Source organism: Pogona vitticeps, chromosome 5 (genome assembly GCF_051106095.1).
Source record: "Pogona vitticeps strain Pit_001003342236 chromosome 5, PviZW2.1, whole genome shotgun sequence".
NCBI lineage: Eukaryota > Metazoa > Chordata > Lepidosauria > Squamata > Agamidae > Pogona > Pogona vitticeps.
Genome location: NC_135787.1, coordinates 61,592,562 through 61,618,387, shown reverse-complemented (window position 1 = coordinate 61,618,387; position 25,826 = coordinate 61,592,562). Strand labels below are relative to the sequence as shown.

The window sequence follows — 25,826 nt, the reverse complement described above, 5'->3', positions numbered from 1 at the left end:
CCAGGAGATATTGGATGAAAATGTGATGCAGTCCGTCACACACCTGAGGCTTGGGAGACGTTGGACCTTTCAACAGGACAATGATCCCAAGCATACCTCCAAGTCCACTAGAGCATGGTTGCAGAGGAAAGGCTGGAACATTTTGGAGTGGCCATCGCAGTCACCAGACTTAAATCCGATTGAGAACCTCTGGTGGGACTTAAAGAAAGCAGTTGCAGTGCGCAAGCCTAAGAATTTGACTGAACTGGAGGCTTTTGCCCATGAAGAATGGGCGAAGATACCCGTAGATCGCTGCAAGACACTTGTGTCAAGCTATGCTTCACGTTTAAAAGCTGTTATAACTGTAAAAGGATGTTGTACTAAGTACTAAGATTGAATGTCACTTGGGGGTTGAATAAAAACTAATAATGATGTGAGCACAGAAAAGACATTTGTGGTTATTTCATTATAAACTTAAGGTTATATTTCTCTGACCTACAAGTGCCTCTTTCATGTAAATGTAAGCAAGATGACTGAATGATCAAAATCAATGTCAAAATGGCCAAAACATTCAATTTCAGTGGGGGTTGAATAATTTTGAACACAACTGTAAGTGATATTCATAAATTGTCTTTCACACCAACCTTGTGCAGCCTGGCTATTCTGCTCGACTGCAGTAGTCTTTGTTGACAAGTGTGCGTCGTTATGATTGCAGCTTCCACTATCATCTGAAGACTGCTTTCTTGTATACGCACTTGCCTGGGACCAAGTGCTTTTGAATACACTGGGACTTCCTTCTGACTCTTTAAGTAAACAAGTACAAGACAACACAACACTGTAAGCAGCATTTATTCCCAGAAATAAGGCTTGCTTGACTGTGGCAATGGTTCTGAACAGGAAGATTGTAATGTTGTACACAACTGCCTGAGATTAAGTTCCACGAAACTTAATAGGACCAACTTCTGAGTACATATGTATAACTTTGTATGGTTAATATATTTTAATTTAAAAGTTTTCAGCCTAGGCTTTTGCCCTGGGGTTTACTGTACAGTACTTCCAAATTTGTTTGGAATTAAACCCTATTGTGTCTCTAGGATTCCCTTCTTGCCTCGTATCTTCAAGCGTGCAACCTGCCTCAACTCGCTTGGAAGAGGAATGTAAATTGTGGGTGGACTGTGTCATAAATCTGGGCACAACGACTGCCTTGATAAAAATACTCATTAACAAGTTCATATTTTAATGCCAGCGTTGGGCAGATGTTTGAGGAATAGGTGCTGTTACAGGAGAAGGTGAGAGCTTTACTGGTCTTTTCATGTGTGGTGAAGACAATGACACAAAAGGAAGATTTGAGATCCCTGTTTAATCTGGAGGATTACAACCTCTATTTATGGAATGTCGATCGTTGCACTTAAACGAGCAAGAGATGGGCCTCTCGAGCAAGCAGTTGCAACAGGTTATCCTGTGGTTACTGGTTAGCTTAACTATAAAGCCTGACAGCCTCAGAACAGACATTTGCAGGCAGCCACGACCAGGCCTGAGCCACTAAGAAGCTTAAACCAAGCAGGACTCGAGGCCTCCCCCTGCTGCACACACACACGAAAGGCGCTTCTAGGCACCCGCACAGCGACGGAAACTTTGGTTTCCTTCTGCTCAATCCCTCCCTTTCCTGGCTACGCAGAGACGGAGCAGGCGGGAGAAGGTGCGCTCGCTGACGGGGAGGCCCAAGGGAGCTTCAGCACACCGAGTAACATCCGGCTGGCGGTGGGTATTCCGCCCACCTGCAAGCAGCGGGGCCTGTAGGCCTCCGGGCCTCATTGCGGGGTTTGGGCCGAAGACGCTGCTGGCTCTTCCGCCTTCTGAAAAGGTAACGGGCGGGGGGGGGGGGTTGGCGGCGCTGCGGAGGCAACCTGCAGTCCCGCCACGGCTGCTGCGCGCCTCGCCTCGGGCAGCGTCTCCACAACAAAGTGGGAGATTTGCTGCCGTGTGTGTGTGTGTGGGGGGGTGTCTTGGTGCTTTCACCCGAATAAGGGAGAAGAGGGTGCAGAAAGGCTGTGTGGCCTTTTTTTCCCCCCAAAACAGAGCGAGGGATCTCGTGTGCAACCGCAGTTCGTGCTTTGATTAATCCCTCCCTCCCCAGAAAGACTCTGCCTCTTTGATAATGTTTGTTAATTCACTGTCTCCCATGGAGACACCTGATGGCCTCTTTCTTTGAGGTGAATGTGTGACTACCATACTGTGTCTCCAGTTGAAAGAGTAAACGCTGATCAAGCCACTGTGGGGTTTTGGTTTGCTGGCGGTGGTCCCTTTTTATTCCTGTGCATGCTGATGCATCATCGCAGGAGCTTTATTTCCAGTAGAAGCAAGCTGTGACTGCCACGTGTCTGGGAGGGGTCAGAATAATCCTTACAGTTATTTGCCAGGTACATACACGTGTGGATCCCCCTCTTCACAGGTTTGTGGTCAGCTGTGGCCCACCAGCTTTTTTGTGCCTACAATTCCGATGAACCCTAGCCAATATACAGTAACTAGCAGTGATGGGTTCTAGAAACTTCAGTCTAAAAACATCTGGAGAGTAACAAAAAAAAGTAGCCAAGTGGTCCCTACATAGGGGAGAGGACAATACTTTTACTTGGAGCACTAAAAAGTATCAGATAAGATGAGCTTTTGATTCCTCCAGAACACTTCAAATGGCAAAAGTGGTATACAATTAAGGTAGATAGTTCAGAAATTGGGCCCTGGGAGACTCCAACATTCATGTAGCCGGACAAAGATGAATAGTTTTAAATTTCACAAAAGAAAGAGATGACAAAGGTGTAATGTGCAGTCTCTCCTCTCTTTACAGAAAAAAACTAGCTTGCCCTTCACTTGGCCAGGGTGACACCATGGATCTCTTTTGTGAACTTGGACCAGAAAAAATGTGCAGCAAAGTCTCAGTCTTTGTTTTTGTTATGTGCCATCAGGTTGCCTTCAACTTAACAGTGACCCTATGAAAGAGCAATCTCCAAAATGACCTATCCGTGACAGCCCTGCTCAGCAATTGCAAACTGAAGACCATGGCTTGCTTTGTGTAGTCAACCTATTTCATATTTGGACTTCCTCTTTTCCTGCTGCCTTCAACTTTTCCTGCCCCTATTGTGTTTTCCAGGGATTTCCAGTGTGGTGTAGTGGATAGAGTGACTGACTAGGATTATGGAGAACAGGGTTTGAATCTCTATTTAGCCATGGGAACTCACTGGGGGAGCAAAAGTGGTAAAAATCACTCCTTTAATATCTCCCTTATCTTGAAAGCCCTATTAAGGTCACTATAAATTGGTTTCTGACTCAACATTCCAGTGAATCTTGTGAACTGCACAAAAATAGGATAGTCCCGGTTTCACCATTTCTGCTTCTAAAGAGCATTTGGTGTTACTTGATCTTGGACCCACTTGATAAAAGGCTGTTTCTGGCATTCCATGCTATCCTGAAAGCTGTCTTCCAACACCATATTTTAAATTAATTGATTTTGTTTGCGTTTCACATCCATGCTTAGCAGTAAGGAACACAGTAGTGCTGTTGCTCTTGATCTCCAGTGACAAGTCCTTACACTTGATCTTTAGTTCCTTCATTGCTGCCTTCTATATCAGCTTCTGCTGATTTCTTGGCCTCAGTCTCCATTTGAATAAATGATGGAACCTAAGGTATTCAAAATATTTAACTGTTTTGATTTCTTCATTACCAACATAAAAGTTATGTAAGTTATGATTTCATTCTTCTTACTGTTCCACTGGAGTCCTAACATTTGCATTTCCTTTCATCTTCATCGGAACTCGTTTCAAGTCACTGCTGCTTTCTGCCAGCAACATAGTCATCTGCATATTTTAAAATTATCCACCAATTATCACTCCACCTATATCTGAATCTAGTCCACCTTTCTGTATGATGTGTTCTGCATACAGATTTTTAGGGAGATTATGTACACTCTTGCCAGACATTTTTGCCTATGGGAACCCATTTTGTTTCTCCATATATTGCACTACCCTAACAGTAGGTTCTTGTCCACAATACAATATAGGTGTGCATAAGGACAATAAATTACTAAGACACACCCATTTCTTTTAGAACAATCTGTAGCTTCTCACGATGCACACAGTCGAGGCCTTTGCTGTAGTCTGTATAGACTGATCATTTTCAAAAAAATTTTCATGTGCTCCAGTAGCCACCATATATTTGCAGTATGATCTGTAATGCCACTTGTTTTGCTTGAACATCAGACATTTCATACTCCACATACAGTAAAAGTCTCTATGGCAACACTTTGAGTATCTCTGTTTTATATTAGTTAAATAAAATGATACATTTTCGTATCAGTTGGGTAACAGTTGTGCACACCTGGTTTGATGACTTCTTTGACATCTTCCTGCACATGGAAAACTTACATACCAGGGAGAAAGGTATACTTGAAGCTATTTCTGTAATGTATTTCTTTGTACAGTGAGATTTTGGATTTTGATATGAAACCACTAGAGAGAAGCAGTCCTTTTTGAGCATTGTAGGGCAGATTTGGACTACACATGTAGTAAAATGCAGAGCAGCCTAGTCTGTACCACTTCAGACATCAGGTAGGGAGTGCTGTTTTTGAATGTTTTATCTTCAAGTAAAATTCCTTGGAAATAAGGGGAGGAGGTCATGGTGGAGATAAAGGTTCTCCTACAGGTTCAGTTAATTTTCTACTTGATGGAAGGGTTGGTTTTCCCTTTTTTATGGAGGATAGTATTGAAAAGTGAGTTTTCCATTCCTCACTTGGTTTTAAAATGGTGCAGTCTACCAATGTGAAATGGTGCAGTTCCATTCTACCACTTCATTACAATACCATCTTTTTCTCCCCTCCCCCTGAGTTCCTTATCCCCACAACATCATATTTGAGTATGCTTCTTAAGATGTTGCAATAATTGGTTACGGTGAGTTCATCCCCATGGCTTTATTACTCTAGGGTTGTCGTTTTTTAATCTAAAAGCCCCGCCCCCCGTGGAAGAGAATAATGTCAGTGATAGTTTTGCCTTGGCCAAGGTGAAATACTGTGGACCTGAAAAGATACATAAACCCTGTTCCCAAGTATTGAAATATATCCCCTCTATGTTGTGACTGGTAAGGTACTGTCCAGGGGAAAATATATACGGTTACCAGACAGGTTTGAATCTATCTTTTGAAAAAACGCCCTGCGTTTTGTGGGACCATAAACAGTTACCATGCTGAAATAAAACTGGTATTCTGATTCTGTTTCATCCGTTGTCTTTGGAAGGACATGAGATTACAAGTTGCAGTAGAAAAATGAAAACATTGTGGTACAGCAAGCACAGTTGCTTGTCCCCAGTGTGAATAGGTGTTCCTTATACTGTATGTGAAGTTTTTAGGCAGCCTCCTTCAATTCCGTGACATATTGTGTTAACGTGGCTCCCCTCTGCCTGTACAATGCAACAGGACTTTCCAGAAGTGCTACAGTTGCTCAGAACTGTATAACATGCCTCCCAACACGTTTGCATTCTGCATATATATGATTTGCAACATATGCACTTCCAAATTGTGCTGTACTCTCTCCCTTGCTTCTAAGAATTGCACATAAAGAGGATTTGTGGAAATTATCAGAGCCAGTTTCAAAACTAAATTACCTCTATATGTTTGTATTTCTGTGGAGGTATTTAAATTACTTTCTGTGTTGGCCTCCATGTATGTGTCAAATCAGTAGAAAACATAGGCTACATTTAGCAAACATCAGCATACTTGTTTGAAAAGGAATGAGAGAGAGAAAAAATCTTCCCTCCTGATTATATGAAAAAACCTGTCCTGATGTATGTGCCATGAATTTACACAATAAATAAATAAATTATGATAGTAGAACTGTTTGTTTTGTGCAGCAGCTCTGATATGCTCCTAAAATGAGTTCATGTGGGGGAAAAAATCATAGTTGCATAATAAAATTCCCATAATTAATATTGCAAATTAAAAGAAAAAATATAGTGTTTTGGTCTGGATGGTCAGAAGCGATACAGTTACTATTAGACTACTGTTTTGCAGTGAGTTGTATTTCAGGCAGGGATGCTGTACAAACTAATAGACAAATTAATAATATTAATAAGATGGTTTGGGATTTATTTCCAAAGTTGGTATTCATGAATTACTGATTCTGTATTGCAAAATGAGGTTTTTTATATTTCACTGTTCAGTGTTTTTCTCCATGATTGATAAAAATCCATGATTTTTTTTAAAAAAATCAATTTAAATCATGATTTAAATTTTTTTTAATCTGATTTTTTAATTTAAACCGTCAAAAAAAATATATTGATTTAAATCAAATCCACCCTGGACTTTTCTCAGTGATTTTCACATGGGTATGGGCCAGCTTCAGGGTAGTGGGAGCCACTTTGTTTCTTACTTGATCCCTGAAGACAACTAGCATATGGAACTGTATAAAAAATAGAAAGTTGAGGGGAGAGCCAGTTACCTATTTTACTGGGTTGATCTGCATAAATCTTTCTCAGCATCAAGGAATCTCATAGCCTAATATAGCCAAGGAAAATGAGGATTATTACTGTTGAAGAATTAGGAGTCAGGAACCTTTGCCTATATGAGTCATGCCAAGATGAGGCTATTGTCCAAACACATATTTTGTCCACAGTCTTATGACTGACATCCCGTTTCTAAAGAAAAAATGTTATCATACCTTCTTGCTGTACCATTGTAGTGTCATAGCAACCATTGTCTATTATAGCCTGGTGTGCAGTTAATCAAATAATGTGAGACATGCTTTGCAAACATTACTGCCTTCATGCGAAGCTATGGGGTGTTTCAGGTGGCCTCTCATATAGAACCTATACAGTAATGTGCAAAATGGATCTTGGTGGAAAGATGGAGAGACCTACAGCATCTCAAATACTCTGTGCTATTTTGGGAATGAACATTTTCATTGTCTTGAAAGTCCTATCACAATAAAATAATACATCTTTTATCTAAACCTGGCTGCCCTTTTGGAGTCTATTATTTGTGAGTTCTGGAGGATAAAATAATCCCAGTTAAAATGTCATCCTGAAGCTTTTTTGTGATTACATTTTGCGGTGAATATATCATAAGTGAAATGGTATGTGATATGATGTAACCAATGAATAAGTCCTAAGTATTCATACATTCATACATAAATATGCACATTTATTCTGTTACTGTAAATTATACAATAATTCATTGTATAAAACAGAAACTAGTAATTTTGTACAGTACTACATAAATGCAGTTTATTCAGCATAATTTTGAAACTGTGCAAAAAGGTATAACAAAACGCCATATGGAGTCATATGGGATAATAAAGACCAATAGATAATGTTATGTATAGTCTTACACTTGGGTTCATATGCAGGGATAAAAACTTGAGCATGTATATAAGCCTTGATGTAATAAGGGTATAGAGAGGAATTCACTATAATGTTTTCCTCTGTTGGTGTAATAATTTCAGTTTTCAATTTGTAGGCACTTCCACAACTTTGTTTTGGTCATGGACCACCAATATGAAGATGTGTCAGATTGTGAAGTGGATCATTCCTTTTTCGATAGTGATTTTGAGGAAGAGGTGAAGAAGGTTGGAACCACAGCAAAAATTGATGCAAAAGAAACTTATGAGCTTGCACACTCAGAAGATACCATTGAAAGTAATACCGACATGAAAATAGAAACCAAAGGCTTGGAGGATAACTGTGGTCAGGGAGGAACACAAGAGCAAGAAATAGGATTCCAAGAGGAGCATACCTTTGATAGTGGTGCTTATCAGCCTGAGAATGCCATGACTTCACTGCCTTCTGTGAATTCAGAAACTGTAAATAAATCTGGTAATAATTCAGCACAAAGTGAAATAATGTGTGAAAATAACTTTACATCTCAAGTTCCCCAAATAGTTCAGCATTGTGAAGAAAATTACTATACAGATGAGGAAGACAGCAGTGATGACAGCAGAAACCAGCTGGTTAGACATAAGTTATCCAAACTGTCAAACAATGCGAAAGCTAATAAAAATATAGCAGTCCATTCATCATCATCCTCTTGTTCATCCTGTAGTTCTGATACAGATTGTTCAGACACAGATTCTGATGGTTGCTTATCGGACTCATCATGCTCTTCTTCAAAAAAGAAAAGCATGGGTAGCCTAGCCATTTGTTCTCCAAAACAAAAGTCTAGCCCAAGAACAAAGTTGGATGAAGTAAAACCAAAGCTGAGTGACTATGCAGAAGAGTCAGAAGACACAGTAACTGATGTAACCCCTCTGTCGACACCAGACATCAGTCCCATCCAGTCTTTTGAACTTGCAGCATCCAGTGACAAGAAGTTGAAGGTTAAAAGACAAGAAAATGTAAACCAGGACATATATGGTAAGCTTGAGGGATTTAAATAGAACATTCAGCTTGTGAAATGCTACCCTGTTTCTCTGAAAATAATACCTAACCTGAAAATAAGCCCTAGTATGATTTTTCAGGATGCTCGTAATATAAGCCCTACCCCCCAAATAAGCCCTAGTTAAGTGAAAGCCCGCTTTCCACCATTGCGCAGAACCAGAAGAAGATGACATGACTGTATTTGAATAAACGTAGATTGTACATGAAAAAATCCCCTGAAAATACCGGGGTTTTTTTTTTGCGCCATAAGACACACTTGGCCATAAGGCACACCTACCGGAGGAAGGGGAAAAAAGGCATCAGGGATAGGGAGCCACTAGCTCCCTTACTGCCCCAGCCAGCTCATAATCTTGTCAGTTGTCCCTCATTGTCCGGAAGAGCTCCTAGGCCCTGCCCCGGAAGGGCGGCGTGGTGGTGATGGCGCTGAACACTACAGGGCGGTCATTTGTGGCAGGTTCCAGAGAGGGTGCCTGATGTTTCACAGACCCCATAGGAAGCCTCGCTGAGAGGACCACTCCTCTTCTCCCCCCCCCCCTGCACGCACACCCACCCACAAAGTCCATGCAGCTCTTTTTGCCCTCTTGGCCTTTACTGGCGCAGATAGAAAACGGAAGCAAGGCCTGCGCTGCACCATGTTGAATTGGGCACTGTTCCCCTTTCCCTCACAAGACGGTGGACAAAGGAATATGAGCGCCAGGCATGAGAGGGGGAAGCTGGCGGTGGGAACAGTATTCGCTCCATAAGACGCACAGACTTTTCCCCCCAGTTTTTTTGGGAGAAAAAGAGTGTCTTATGGAGCGAAAAATACGGTAAGCCCTAATGTGTTGTTTGGAGCAAAAATTAATATAAGACTCTGTCTTATTTTTGGGAAAACACAGTACACTTATGAGAACAAGTACAATTCATTCTTAAACTTTTTTTTTCTTATTAGAGCCTGACTTGGACCACAGATGTCAGCAAAAGGTTCTGCATGAAGCTATGGATTTGAACCATCTTTTGAAAGGTGACCTTTTCTCTTAAAATAACGTTTACAGTATTGTGCAGGTTTCCTTGATTTCTCTGAGCAGAATGCATTCTTGTATAATATTTAGTTACTAATTTATTTCAAATACCTTTGAGAAAGGATGATTGATTAAACTTACTTTATTGCCTGCATCAGTAGCATTATTAATAATTTTTATTATTATTAATTATAATGTGTAAGTTACTTCTTATGTACTGTATCTTTTATGAATGAATTGATGTGGCCTATTTCTGCTTATTTGCAACTGTACAGTTATACTTACTTTACTTCCTCCAATATAGTAAGTTGCAAGTAAGCAAATATAGGCCACACCAGTTCATTCATAAAGAAATATATTATACAGCTATATATTAGTTGTAATTATTGACTGTATATTAGTCGTATTATATGACTAAACATGTTTGCTTCTAATTAATCTGTACTTTCTGGTAAGAAAAGTTAATATTAATGTCGGGTTTCTGGAGACCCCTTAGTTGTTACCATGTTTCCCCGAAAATAAGACAGGGTCTTATATTAATTTTTGCTCCAAAAACGCATTAGGGCTTATTTTCAGGGGATGTTTTATTTTACAGTCATGTCATCTTCTGGTTGCTGCACAATGCTACACAATGGTGGAGGGCGGGGTTTCACTTAACTAGGGCTTATTTTTGGGGTAGGGCTTATATTACGAGCATCCTGAAATACCATATTAGGTCTTATTTTCAGGTTAGGGCTTATTTTCGGGAAAACAGGGTATCCTATTATTCTAGTAAGAGATGTTCTGCTATTTTACTGCAATGTATTAATAACTTGGGGAATGTTTTCACATAGCCTACACATATACTCTATAGCAGTGGTCCCCAACCTTGGGCCTCCAGATGTTCTTGGTCTACAACTCCCAGAAGCCTTCAGCAACACCTCTGCTGGCCAGGATTTCTGGGAGTTGAAGTCCAAGAACATCTGGAGGCCCAAGGTTGGGGACCACTGCTCTATAGGACTACCTCTCTCTCAGTGTTCCAGTTTCATTTGTAGCTTTAAAAGACAGGAGAGAAGTCCCCACAGAGTCTAAAAGGCACCTTGTTTTGCTTAAGAACACATCTGTCTCCATGTGTACTTAGCTTGTTGTTGTTTGGAGTAGGTCACATGTAGTTCCGAAGAAGTAATATTTCTGCCAGGTTCCTCTGAAGTATGTACAGGATAGGTGCGAATTGTCCCAAGGAATTAAGGGCATCAGGGCATATACATTAAGGTATCCTTGAAACATTAGAGGAATGGAACCATTCATATATCTTTGTGTGTAAATGAATTGGAACAATCCATTGATGGTTACCTGTACTATTTGTGGAACACAAACCTCTAGGTTCATTAGGATTCACTCTTGTCAGACTCAGTTAATGCATACCAGAAAATGCATTTTGGAATGAATGCATTCCAGCTTGACTGCTAGATGGTCAGACCTGGCCTGACAAGTTGTGTTGACTCATTTTGGATATACTGTATAGAGATGGGGGTATTCATATACGAATATCCTAATGTAGCTGGACTTAACAAAGGTGGGCTGGACTGTCCAGTCACACATCTGGTGGTGACCTCACTCATCCTTCTAATCACTCCCAGAGCACCACTCACTTCCCACTTGGATACCCACTCCAGGCAGGGGGAAGGAGGACAAGTCTCCCTACACAGCTGCCAAGTGGCTAGCCAAGCAGGAAGAGAGTGGTACTCCAGGAGTGATTGGAAGGATGAGCAAGGCTGCTGCCACCGAATGCATGAGTGGACAGTCTGGCCCCAGAGGCTGGACCCTCATTAAGTCCAGCTATGCTGGGGAGAAAAAGTGCGTCTTATGGAGCGAAAAATACGATATTTGTATATGAATACGAATACCGCCATCTCTAGTATACACCAACACGTGATGGGCCAAAGTCTTCCTTACACACATAGTGAAAAAACATAGATATGCGTATAATAAAAACAGATGTTTTCTACATGATGATTTTATTCATAAAGTACAAGGACAACCTAGTCCTGAAAAAGTTAACAGCGTGGGGTGAATTGTTCGCTTCTTCCTTCTCACTGTATACTTGTGCCAGGAGACTCTGTCATATGTGGTAGATACAGTCATCTGGCTAAGAACCACAACATGATGACAAGTACCTCTTTGCTTTACACTCACAACAGAGCAAGTCTCTGCCTTATATGTAAAAGGAAATTTTATCAGCTAAAAAATCTCATGTCATAGCTCTATTACTTGAAAAAGTTCAACAGATGTAGTTTCTCCTGTCTGAAAGAAATCCTGTCCCATATTGATTCCTGAATCCCAGTGCATGGGTACCAAATTGCAGCTCAATTCTACACCTTTGGTCTGCAGGCGTATTAGAACCCACAAATATTGTGTCACATCTTCAGAAGTTATGGGATAATTGTTAATTTGAGCTGAGGATGTAGAATTAATATCTGGTATGCCCACTGCTTTCTGTCTTTTAATTGTTCTTAAGCTGATATGAGATACTCTGTGTCAGTCTATTATGATGCACTGCTGATGTCACGTAAAAAGATTCTTTATTATGGCATGCTGGCAGTAACATTTCTAGTAAGTACTTCAAGAAGGGAACAGCTGTGAAAAGGGTTTCTCCATAAAGCTGGAATTGATACAGATCATTGTGATGATGCATCCCTATTTTTAGGAATTTACTCAAGCAAAATAGGTGAGAGCGCCAATTATCATGAAGAGAAGAAAATAATTATAGAGGTGGTATTTTAAGGGGAAGCAGAGAAGAGAGGGTTTTTTAAAGAAGGTAGCATCTAAAAGGTAGTTAATAGAATGTAATTAAAAGAATCTACAGTACTTCTGTTTTGTATAACACCTAGTCCTGCAAATCATCCTGATCCTAAAAATAGTATCTAAATACTGCCAAATCATACCTTTCTAATATTGGAAATATATATGAATCTGTCTATCCTAATATACACTATATCCTCCATTGGATATATGTTAGAAGCATATCTTACAAAGTATTTCATAATTTATTGGAAGATAAAATATAGGAGGGATCCTTGCACATTGCATAGAACAGCCTCTTCTGGCTCCAGGTTCTTGCATTCAGAGAGAGATGGTGGAAGAAGTTGCAGGGGGACTTGAAAACAGTGTAGGATAAAGATAGCTCTGAAGATCACCTATAGTGAATATAGGTGTCTTTATCAATCCGTTCAGTCTTGATGAGGACAAACTGTATCTGCAGCATCAGTTGTCATTTTTAGGCAGCACAATTTTCCCAAATAGACACATTTTAGCTTTGCAAGAAATTGGTTCAATCATCATATCCCAATTTCATTATTTTACTAGAATAATGCAGACAAACTTCTGATTTTAGGACACCTTTCCCTAATTTTTAAATTTAGCAAAATCATGATAAAGTTTTTAAAGATCGTAAGGGATTCTGTCCTGTTTCATTGCCTTCAGATTACAGTTAAACTTTTTGATTGGTGTTTGCATTTTGTTAGGTTAATAACACAAATGCGTAGTTCTCTCTGTCGCTAAGTTTACAGATGTGATTGACCTAGGAGATATATTTCTGGACTCCACAAAAAGTTCCATAGAACATATGCTGTACTCTGCATTTGAATTGAGGCAAGAACAGAAAAGGGGATGGGATGTATTCTCAATACTTTCTTCTTAAATGAAATATTGTGGTTTCATGCTATCATTTAAACAAACCATTGCCCTCTTTTCTCTATCAAAAAAAAATCATCCCACCCAAAATAGCAGTTCTCAGCTCTTGGGCTAAATGTACCTGTCCCAACTAGAGTACGGTAATGCTCTTGATCAGGAGAGGTCTGTAAGTACACACTTAGCAAGTGACTTTGCAGACTTTTACAAGTAGGTTTGCTTTGTTTCTATATGTAGCAGGGAGTTGGGTCCCTCTGTCCCTATCCCCAATGATTAGTCTTCCTTCACAATGAATAGTACTACCACTACTAGACTACTTGTATAGTTTTCTTTAATGTGTTATAATCTCCATGAAAACATTTTTCACTATTAGAACTCCCAGGTTATTTGTAAAAAGGAGAACAGGAAGTAATAATCTACTTCCTTCCTTTATAGCAGTGGTCCCCAACCTTAGGCCTCCAGATGTTCTTGGACTTCAGCTGCCAGAAATCCTGGCCAGCAGAGATGGTGGTGAAGGCTTCTGGGAGTTGTAGTCCAACAACATCTGGAGGCCCAAGGTTGGGGATCTTTGATGAGGTTGAGGTTGCAGTAGTATCGGATAACTGGCATCATTTTGTTTAATCTTGGTCGTTAGAATTTTAAGCTTTAATTACATTACATGAGGTAACTTGGTGGTGTTTCAGTAGTAAACAATACATTTTAACTGTCCTCCATAGGGACTCTCTGATAGAACAAGACTGGGGTGGTTTATCCATTGCAGAACACTAAAGCACTCTAATGTAGAAGAAATTCTCTATGTAGAGGCTTCAAGCAATGAAGGGTTGAGATGTGTAAGTGACTCTTCAATATATAGTATTGTATAGTGGTTTTACTGCATTCCAGTGTGTAAAACATGAAACAGGATCATTACCTCATAGAAGTAGATTATTATTGGCCAGAGAGGTACCTAGCTGTTTGTCCATGCTTAAAGGTTCTTTGGTCTTCTCCTTTTTTTCTTTTTTTCTTTTTGCCAAGCCCAAAATTGTACTTGCAAGCCTCATACCTAATGTACTACAACTGCTTCCACACACATCTCCTTCAGAAAACTGTAAAAACCAGAGAGGGTAGGGAAGTATACTGGGTAGGACACTGGTCCTTAAAAGACGCCATGAACATTTGAAGGTAGTGGGGTCCAAGGAAACCACTTCCCCAGTGTACATTCCCATAGGAAGTATCAGTAGAAAAGAATGTAGGGTTTTTTTTCCATTGTGGGATGGAAAAGGTCAGAAGAAGGGAAGGATACCCAGTTTGGCCATACATGGCAAGAAGCACTGCTGCCTTTGCCACAGTTATTAGCCAGTATTCTACTGCCTTAGCAAAACACAAGTGGACAATAGTGTACATTTCTCCCCACCACCATCATCAAGCAGGTTTGCTAGAGCACGTTTGTTGTCATGGTGGCTGCAACATCAACCAGGCAGCAGGTCACCAGATGGGAAACAGGATGAGGAAGGGTTCAACAAAATCCTTCTGCTCCACATTTAAGCAATAGGATGCTGATCACTATATATTTACCACAAGACAGTGCCATTACTATAGTGATGAGCAGAATTGTTGAAATCTGCTTGTGAAAGCAGCATCCACTACTGCACGGCAGAACAGCATTAAAACCAGTGTAATTGCTGAAGCAATTTATTGTGTGTGTTAGCAATCTCCTTTAAAAAAAAGCTGGAAAGGAGTATGTTGAACATGTGAAATACTTTGAGCTGAGGTAAAGTAGTCCTTAGGATTCTCCTAGTATGGTACGGATTGGCCATGCTTTTGTGTTAGTGACTTTGGAACGATTATATGGTCTAAAAAATAACCCAAGAAGTTGGATCTACTGTACTTAGATTTTACTGTTTAACAAACACTGTTATCGGACCAAGCTACAGAAAAAATGGATAGAAGAGACAGTGAAGAGGGAGAAAAAATAAAATATGCTCAGCCTTTGAGATACGTTTCCTGCTGTCATTCATTATAGTCTTTTTTGATTATCCATTCATTCTCACAGAACATGGTTGCTATTTGCAGAAGCAGCTGTCAGTGGCTGCATTCATCGTAATATCAAGCTATGGTTTATCCCTATAAGGAAGTGCCATAAATTACAAACTGGCAAGGGCTGAATTGGTAACACATTTAGGGCCAAGTAGTAACTGACATTCTCCCCCACTCCCTGATGTAGCCATGAGGAGAAGGGAAGCTTTCACTTCCATTTTAAATTCACCTTATTTTGTGTTGAAAACCAGAACTGTGCTTAATCTTAATTCTGATGGGCTAAAATGTGAATCTCACAAACACAGTTTTAAAAACATGGTTTTTTAAAAAAACAGAATAAAGATTAAAAACAGTTTGTCTAGGTTTGGATGTAAGAAAATGTACTAAATCTAAAACAGAAGCGAGAGCTTCCAAGCTTCTTGGCCTTGTCAAAGACGTTGTGAGAAGCACACATCTAGGGCTCATTGTAGCTTATGCTTTGGTGTTGAACTGTGGTATGTGCAAAAGATGTAATCATCATTACTCTATGTTAACATCTGCCATCGTCACACTCTTTCTCTTGAGACTTTTTAATGTAGAGAAATCACGTTTTGGTGGTTCAACATACCTTGTCTGAACTTTGTTGTTTTTTCAAAGCAGTGGAAGGAATGTTGGACAAATATTTGAGACCAATAATCCTTACTGTCTAGCATGCAATTAAAATATTAAACAAATTTGAAATATAGCTTCTGCACTGTTTCTTAACTGCTTACTTTGAAAAATTCTCATTTTCTTTACATGTAGGTGAAAGGAAAACGGAAAGGGGTGAGGGAGGGATTTTATAACAGAGATAAATGTGCATAAAGATTGAAGTATGCTTTGTTATATTTTTAAGCTGCTTATTTTCCATTTGAATGTGCTGCTAGCATACAAAACAATTACTTGGTTGAATGGAAAGAACCATAGGCTGAAGGGAAATAGCACTATTATACAAACACTATCATTTTTGCATTTAGTTTCACTTTTCTCACTTGACATTCTAGTCCAAGGTGTCTTTCTAATAGCAAAGGACAGCAGAATATATGGCCTCTCAGATGCTGTTAGGTTACACCTACCATCAGCCCTACCCAGTACAAAAGTAGTGAAGGACTCATGGAAGTAGAATTACAATCTTGCAGCTCGATATATTCTCACAAGATTGTCAGTAAGGCCTCTTCAGATCCAATCAGACTACAATTGCAGGTGGAATTTTGATGTTTTTATAAATGTATATTAAATGGGATGACATCACATCAGAAGTTAACACTTTTATTTGGTAAGATGTGTGAATAACATATCTAATAGCATTAACCCCAGGCTGTGTGCCTTTTTCTTTTGAAGGACGTAATTTTAGAAACTTTTCTGAGTTAAATAAATGTTTCACAGCATTTTGGTGAGCATACAAAATTTGTTGGCACAAATGCTAAGGGTATGATGATGCAAGCATTTTTGAGATAGCATATTTCAGCACTTTTGCAGCATGTTGCTTTCCTGAGACAATTCAGAGGTTTAAGGTGCCGTTTTCCATGGCTGCTACTTGTTCCGTAGTCTTCTTATAGTCATTTTTATTCTGAGATAGAAAAGAACTGCCTGGGATGCATTTTCGTCTTGCTTTTGAGCACAGTGGTTTCAGCAGTCTTTCTCTATATAATGTTTTAGATTCAGCCAGAATTTATTCCATTTTCAGTCTGTATTGAGTAGTTTTGTTGACATGCACTTTTGTTACTGATGAAGTGCACATCTGCAAATTTCTTACAAAGTGTTTATAAATGTCATTAACATGTTAAGACCATGGAACACATCTTGCATTGTTCGTATATCTCATGTATGTCCTTTTTAAATGGCTTCTGAAAGAACTGTATTACCTTCCTTCTAGCTCATACTCATGTTCCTAAAGGTAGACTTGTTAAATAATTTCAGCCTCTCTGACATCAGAGTAGATATTTGTTTCTTTTACAAGAAGGTCGCCTGCCCAAGTGTCATGTCTTTAGACTATGTAGCTCCATGTTAGGCAGCACTTGATTCTGTATTCTAAAATATATGGGTTCTGACTGATAAATTAAACAGCAGGGAATCTCCCATCAAGGTCAGTTGGTCAGTCAGTCTATTATATTCCTATCCTGACTTATATCATGAGATCTCAGGAAAACACCAAGAACAGAACAAAAATGTGAATAGCTTAAAACAAAATTGTTTACAATTAAAATTTTAAAACAGTTTAAAACCATTTGAAACAATTGAATCACACATATTATAGACAACTTAACAAAATATTCAAGCCATGGTTCTTATACTCCAAGAACCGTGTGTTAACTTGGCACCAAAATGAAACCAATATTGATGTAGCTTAAGCTTCCAGGGAGAGAATACCACAGCCAATGTGGCAGAATCAGAAAAGGCCTTCTCCTGCATCTCCACATAGTGTATTGTTGTCAGTGGTAGCAGGAAGAGAGTCTTCCAAGTATATCTTAGTAGTGCAGCAAATATGTACAGGGAGAGTATTTCACAAGTACCTAGGTTTGAAGCTGGTTAATACCAATGTTAAGAGCTTTTTAATTATTCCCTACAGTAGAATATTAGTTCTGCCATTATGGATCCAGTAAACGGAAGGGGACAATTTCCCGTCTGCTTATGTGATGGAATTGTGAATTAAACATAGGAACAACATATGATGTGAGCTTTAGGAACTGCTAAGACCGTTGGTATCAATGCTTTCTGTGTCCTGTCCCTCAGAGTGCTAAGAGCTGAATAATGACAAAGAAGTGCCACAATCCTTGGGACAAAATATGCATGTTGAGGTCCTTCTACTTAAATATATTGTGAAGTACTTTCTAGTAGGGCTAGACCATTTTATCAATCAATTTGGGGTGGTTAATAACCATTCCATACCAGCTTCATCTGTTTGTCATCTTTCTGAAGCTATGGTGGGGAATCTGGAATTCATTGGCCAAAAAACCCAACTTCTTAGCTATTAAAGCACATGAGAGGGTTCTTTTAGTTTAAAAATCCCTTTTTTAAAAAAGGAAGGAAAAATATTTTGGATGTGGGTAGGTAGGAATGGGTGCAAGCCTTCAAAGTCCCTTGACGGTGGAAGTTGCCCTCTCCAGTTCTGAAATACATTTCTTTCTGGCTGTGGGCAGTTTTGAACAAAATGCTTAAAACTCACATATACTGTATGTTTTAGAAGCAGAAGTGCCACTTGTAGGGCTCACAACAGTACAGTCTTATGCACAATTTATTCAATGTAAAGTATAGTTTATTAAATTCCCCTCTGAATTTATCTTTGAAGTGATGAAAATGATGTCACTTAAATTTAACTTGTGTTTTTAAAGCTTTTCTGCAGCTGGAGAAAAAGGAACAACAGACATTGGCCTTGGATCAATCCCCTATAAGCTCAAGGAAAAACTATTCTTTCACAAATGAGGAAGTGCGACAGATTGATCGGGAAAACCAAAGGCTCTTAAAAGAATTAACAAAACACTCTACAAAGCCCAGAAGCAAAAGTGCCTCACTGAAGAAGCCTTCAGGGCCAGCACCTAAAATGTACCACAGTGCCATCAACAGGCAGAGGGAACAGCAAAGGATTGACAGAGAGAATCTGGTTAGTTGAAATTCTTGGCACAGTATACATGCTTTGTATCACCTATTGGGCAGTGGTCACAGCCTTGAGCCATTAAAAATATAAATTGCAGCAACAAAATGATGGCTGGAGAGAACAGAATAAAAATCAGGGTAAAATTGATTTAATAATAAAAAATTGTGCATATACAACATTTTCCCCTGATACTGCTAGTGGCAGGGAAAAACAAATCTTTCAGAATCAGTAGAGAATAGAATAATGAAAACAATCTTTCTCAGTTTAAAAAAATTAATATGTATATGCATGTGATTAGCATTGTATGCAGCTGAAAAAAGTCATACATCTGTTCCTTAGCTGGTGGGTCTCGTGTATAGGATTTTCTTGAAAAACTAAAAAGTTAAAATTTTTCTGAGTCTTATGTAAGACATAAATGAACAGTTCTTAAATTGGCAGTATTTACAAATGATCTTTTAAACCATCCAACATATTCCCACTGAGTTTGCTGTACAGCTACAATCTAGTTTATCAAGTTAAGCCTCACCAATTTCAAATGAATTTAATTACAATCATCTGCCTCTAACCTGTGTCCAATATATATGGGAGGACACCATATATTACTAATGGAACATTTACTTGGCTCAGGAAATTTTGCCAAATCAAGACACATCAAAACATTTATTGTAAGGAATTGATCTAAAATTAAGTGTCCTGTTGCTCATGTTTTAGCATCTTTGTTACATTTTGTAATGTAGATACAGATGTTTATATTGGAAAGACATGCTGTTAGTAGCAAGCAAGAGAACTGATGTGCAATCTAGAGAACATGTTATTATGTCTGTAACACACAAAAAATACAGCCCACTACAAAAAGTGGAAATGATAGAGATTATAGCCAGCAGTCAGTTTCATTATCTCTGACTTTTGCTTGTTCTGTTACTGTTGGACCATTATGGTAACCATAGTAACACATCTTGAGGCAGGTAGAAATGCACTGTTCATGTAATAGGCCTTTGCCTAGAAGTGGTTAAATAGTAATGTAATTGAATTCTTACCTGCAGGAAAACAGAGTTTGAATTATGGTCCATCTACTTACATAAGAACTCAGATTCTTGATAAGTAGCCTAAAAATGCAGTTAGTTATATAATCGCAAAATAAGTAGCTCAGGAGTATGTATGTGCTGCTTTTTTCCTTTCATCTTCCTAAATGGTACAGCCCCCTGTATCCACAATACACTTGCAGCCTTTCTTTTCACAATAGCCCTCCTGCAAACTATCCCATCCTTGTCATCTTCCAGCTACAGTATTTGTATTCTTCTGACGTGCAACAATAAGAAATGCATGCAAAAATAGTACATGTATGGACTTACTGTGGACTGATACCTTGACACTGTCCCAGTTTAAGCAATCAAATCCTGGCTTTCTATGCCAGCACATATTTCTTGCATGGTTAATTTTTTTAAAATTAATAGCATGACCAGCTCTTCATTCATTGCTCATTGAAATACCCTTTACTTAGGTCATCCCTTATGTATGCATTTCCACTGGATCACAAACAGACCTTGGAAAAATTATTTTCCACTAGCCATGTTAGCTGGAAAGTTCTGTAAGTTCTAGTTCCTAGTGGTGGGGGACTTTCCAAGCTATGGTAATTAACAGGTGCTTCAGTTCACCACACATGGGGGTCTTATCTAAAAAGTATTAATCAAACTGTTTTCCCATGCATTGTTAGATTCATTATTCTTATGAATACAACATGCCTTACATCCATGAGTTTTTTCTAGCTCATCATAAGCTGTTTTCCCGCCATCGTTTTTCAAGCCATTTGCTGCTTATTGACTAAAATGTGTTTGTTTGTTTTGGGGGGGAAATTAACCAAGGCTTTTTTGAAGAGACTTGAAGCAGTGAAGCCATCAGCTGGTATGAGGCGGTCAGAACAGCTCATGGACTATCAGCGGCAGATGAGCTACCTTAATGCATCTCCAACTCCAAGGCGAGGAAAGTCTGCTTTAAGCCACCACAGCCCTTCCCGTAAGTAGCTCTAAGACACTGGCTATATCCTTTGTGTTGAATACTTGTGAGTAATGTTTGCAAAGTCATATATCCGCCCAAAGACCTTTATTTAACTCATATGGGTGGCATATAAGTTAAATAACTTATATGGGTGGCATATAAATTAAATAAATAAATATCCTGCAAGTCTCTTTTCCCTAGTCTCAGCATCATTCATGGGGTAGGGATGGGGGTCAAGATTGGATTTCTACATCCCAGTATTTAGACTTGCATGCAACTTCTGTTGACATACTAGTTTAATAAAGGAGATAAACCTCATGGCCAGGTGAGCTTCAAAGGAGGTTTATAAATAGTCCTTGTAGGGATGTGCCATTTGGGTTTTGTTTTTTCAAATCCAACTCCTGGAATTCTCCAACAATTCCCTGGGCAGGATTCTGGGACTTCCAGCCTATAGACACACACACCTACGGACACTTGTATTTTGCTCACCTGGAGATGAGCCTAACTTGAAGGCTGCATGGCTGCCTTGGGCCTGTACAACTTGTTAATGTGCGAAAAGAAGGCTGTCAGGGTGCTTTCTGAGAGTTGTAGTGCCCTCTATAGAGCTGAAAGGGCAGCAAGACTAAAATTCCCAGAAATAACTACATCAGCTTCCTTTTTGTATATTTGTGAGGCTCCCAAGATGGAGGCCATGATAGGAGTGCCGTCGCTCCCAAAGAGCACCCATCACACACAGACATCTCCCCCGCCATCCCCACCACGACGGGAAGAGAAAGGCGTGGAGACCCCTGATTGGGGGAAGGAAAGCGTCGGATCCCTTACCCTGAATAAGGGGGTAGACACCCATGATTTGGAGGAGGTCATGAAAGAGTTAAGAATCACCCGGGAACCGGGACGAGTTCGGGCGGGAAACCAAGGGGAGGAGATTGAGGCTGGGGTAGGAGATATAAGGGGAAAACCGAGGGATATTCCAGGTGGTTGGGAATGGGTGTGGATGGAGGACCCCTGGACCCATAAGTGGGAACAGGTCCGGGTTCCTCATGAGGAAGCAGAGAAACGGCGGCAGTTGGGACTGAAACCCAGGCCCTCTTATTGGGGGGAAACGGAGGCTAAGGAGTGGAGGAGAAAGCTTCGCGAAGAGAGAGAAGCCGTTGCCCGGGAACTGGAAAGAAAGAAACAATGGCATATCGCCGAGCTGAGGAAACTGGGGGGTTACCCGGCCCCTGGGGTACCGATGGGGGAGAGGGATCCTCCTGGGATGGCTGGAGCGGCGACGAAGAGACATTACCCTTAATTTCTTTAGAAGAAGCTTTGGACCCTGGGCTGGGATCTGTGCCACCTACAACAGGTCCCTGGAACCCAGAGACGACGAACCCATTTGTAAATAGTTTATGGACACCGTTGAAACCAAGTCATATTTTACAGGAATCCCTGAACCCCTTTGTAGGGGGAAATCCGGTTGGAGTTAATATGGAAATAAACACAGAACCTTTTGATCTACCTCCACTGCCTCGTCCATTTATTGGGGAGAAAACAGCCCTTCCAAACGAACCCTCACATATTGGCGCCCAACGCGGGGGGCTGTCAACCCCTCCAAAGGAGACGGACGGTTGGATGAGGCAAATAACGGAAGGACAAGAAGCGCTGATGCGACAACTGGCAGACCAGCAGAAGCTAATCATAGAACAACTAAACAGAACACAAATAGGGCTGACCACCAAATCAACCACAGTGGAAGGAAGAGGGACCATTGCACATCGCCCACCCATCAAACTACAAAAGATGGGACCCCAAGATGACCCGGCCGCATTCTTAAACACATTCGAAAGAGTGGCGGTGTCGGCACAATGGCCAAAGGAACAGTGGGCCCTTATTGTAACCCCATACCTGACGGGACTACCCCAAGAGTTAGTGGACACGTTAGACCCGGAGGACGCGGGGGACTATGAAAAGGTGAAAACAGCCCTTCCAAACGAACCCTCACAATATTAAGAGTAGATGGTATAGGCCTGAGACAGCCATGCAGACTTCAAGGTTGGTCCTTCTCCAAGTGAGCAAAATGTAGTTATAGTGTAGTTGTAGATTTAATTCTGGGAGTTGGAGTCCCCCAAAAAGTGAATGACAGATCCCTGTCTTGCTTTGAGATATACTAATTCTAGTGAACCGAATATGTTGGACAGTGACCACCAAAGGCCAGCTTCTCAGCTGATGTTGAAGTGCCGTGAGTCTGTCCCAGACCCCCCCCCACACACACACACACCTTTGGATCGCCCTCCACAGAGGACACAATCACATTGCCTGGTGTCAAAGACAAGTCTTTTACAGTGGTGCCTCGCTTTAAAATGTCAATTCATTCCAGCGAAATCACTGTAGAGTGAAAACGTGGTAAAGCGAAAATAAAAAACCCCATTGAAACTCATTAAAAACTCATTAAAACCCGGTTAATGCATTCCAGTGGGCTAAAAATTCACCGTCCAGCAAAGATCCTCCATACGGTGGGCATTTTCGGTGCCTGTATAGAAGGGACTTACCCCACAGGAACTCCCAGGTTGCCCGATACATTGCCTGTTTTCTCAGTTATGGGCTCTCTCTCTCCCCACTTTCTCCTTTCTGTGTTTTCTTTCTCCTCTTTGTCTCCAGTACAGAAGTTTTCTATACATCTGTTTTTCCCGCTCCCTTTCACTTTCTTCTCTTGGAACATTAAACTGGACCTATTGACCAGTCTTTCACTATTTCTACCCAGCCTTCTTCACTTTTATCCTTTACTCTCCTCTCCCCAACAGTATTCACCTTCAACCTCCGACTGTAATTGCCCTCCTTTTTCCTTTATACCTCCCTCCCTTCCTGCCAAAACAGCTCCCCCATTGCCAGTTCTTTTCCTGGGTTTTTTGCTTTCTTTCCTTCAAAGTCCACTCCTCCATCTCCCTCCAAGACCCCGGTTAGTGTGCCAGTGGTACATTCCTTGGGCTCAGACAGCACCTCCTGCTTTCAATGGCACTAAACAGTTAGGGCACTTGTTAAGGCACTTACAAGTGTCTTAACTGTTTCTTTCATTATCCCCTTTCAGGGAAAGTACACATGCTCCCATTGAGATCTTTTCTATCAATTTAAGTATTTGGGAATATTTGTGAACCAGATTTCAGATCTGTTGCTGATGTTCTTTTGTGTACCCTTCCTGACAGGTGGTACTTCACGAGCATCTAGTCACAGTGCATCCAGTACAGGGAGTCGAAGGAGTGAAAGACCTGTTTTTGACTCATCCAGTGGTGCTCTGCAGCGGTTGAACCCAAGTAATATTCGTGGTGCCTGGCTATAAATTGCACTGAACCACCAGATTTCTAATTCTCATCTTTTTGTGGATTGCTGTACTTTTGTGCAAAAGTTATTGTAATATTCACTGTTCGTGATTAAAGGACACTGGAAAGTGGTAATAAGTATAAATGGATACAACATCAGGTGTTTTGTTTCTTTTGGGGGATTCTCAGCAGCAAAATTTCTGTGATATCTTCCAGGTCAGTATTTCCACTTAAATATCTTCGTATAAGAAAAATGTTGCCACTGTAAATCTCATATTTCATCAAAGCTCAAATTAAGTTGAGACTTATAAGTAGAGGGTTGAATTGCCAAAGTTTGGGACCAGAAGGAAAAACACTTGTTTTTCATTTTGAATTTTGCAATAAAGTTTTGTATCTGATTTAAGTCCTAATTTTTGCTTTCTTGCAATGTCGCTGTGGTATTTTAAAATTAGCATATTATATTTTCATGATAAAATCTTATGGAACTGCAAGAGAGAATATGCTGTGCAATTCAATTGTTGCATAGTGATGAATCTTGAAATTATTACATGATCATCTGCAGGTTGGAGAACATGAACTGAGTCTGTGCAAATGAACTTGTGCTGTGCTTGTTCTGTCTGTGCATTGCAGGAGTGATTTTTGATCAGCTCTCTGTGCTTAACACTGGGAAGTCTGCAAATACTTAATTTCACTTGTGTATATAACCAGTGCGCATTGTGTTTTATCATCATTTCCTCTAATAATTTGCTAATCTATTTTGATTTCAGAGAGCATTGCTGTGTATGGTTTAAACTCAGATCTTTGCTAATTTTAATGTATTAAGCAGTAAACAAATAGTGTGGAGAAGATTGGTCTCTCTCGGCTTGAGCTGTTGTTTTGAACTTGTGATGTGATCTTTGAATAGCTCTGCCTGTGTAATATATTTGCACAGCTATGTTAAGGGAATTGCTCTTTAAAGTTGTATTATTTTTTGAATGAAGAACAAGTGAACAGCAATCTTATGGATGCACTTTTTAATTTTGAGCACTTTGAAATTTTCATGTGACAGCTTTTTTCTCTTTTGTTTAAAACACAGTGTGCTAGTTTTAAATAGTGCCATTGTAAAATTGTACTTGGCTGGTTATGGAAGATACAAAATTTGTATATCATTCGTTAAAACTAAATAAAACAGTTGAATTATATCTGTGTTCAGCACTGAATTTCCTCTCTTTTTTAAGCAATTCTGTCTATTAGAAGCAGAATTAAATACAGTGGTACCTCGCAAGATGACGACCCCGCTAAACGACGAATCCGCATAATGATGACTTTTTGTGATCGCTATAGCGATTCGCAAAACAGTCATTCCAATGGGGGATTTTCGCTGGATGTCTATTAGGTCCATGCTTCGTGAACCGTTTGTTTGCAAGATGACAATTTTTTCCGCTGATCGTCGGCTTCACAAAATGGCTGCCCTGTGTTTTCTGGGCCCATGCTTCACAGGGCAGCCATTTTTACAGCTGATCGGCGCTTGCAAAATGTCTTCCCTATGGGTGATCTTCGCTGGACAACGAGGTATTTTCCCCATTGGAACGCACTAAACCAGGTTTCAATGCATTCCAGTGGGGAAAGGGTTTTCGCATGACGACGATTTTGCTAAACAGCGATTTCAGTGGGACGGATTATCGTCGCCATGCAGGGCACCACTGTATATTGGGATCTTACATTTAATAAGCCAGTAACACAAATAAATTCAGTTTCTGTTTCCTGTTAAATTTCTGTCTGTAGCCTATTCCAGAATTACCTATAAACCCCCCCATCATTCCTGTATACAGGAAGAAATGTTTCTTCCTTGAACATTTATTCTTCA

At 40.1% G+C, this 25,826-nt stretch overlaps 1 protein-coding gene across 2 annotated transcripts; it reads left to right on the top strand.

Moving 5' to 3' along the window:
* The first annotated feature begins 1,655 nt into the window (after window positions 1-1,655).
* Window positions 1,656-25,161, top strand: CFAP97 (cilia and flagella associated protein 97). Of its 2 annotated transcripts, XM_073001387.2 has the most exons (6): window positions 1,656-1,843; window positions 7,474-8,366; window positions 9,322-9,393; window positions 18,427-18,695; window positions 20,552-20,702; window positions 23,867-25,161. In XM_073001387.2, the coding sequence occupies exons 2-6, from the start codon at window positions 7,499-7,501 to the stop codon at window positions 23,998-24,000; spliced, it is 1,494 nt and encodes a 497-aa protein (XP_072857488.2). In that variant the 5' UTR covers window positions 1,656-1,843; window positions 7,474-7,498; the 3' UTR covers window positions 24,001-25,161. The 2 variants fall into 2 exon arrangements, with proteins under 2 accessions (XP_072857488.2, XP_072857489.2); XM_073001388.2 differs by lacking the exon at window positions 9,322-9,393.
* The last annotated feature ends 665 nt before the right edge of the window (window positions 25,162-25,826 follow it).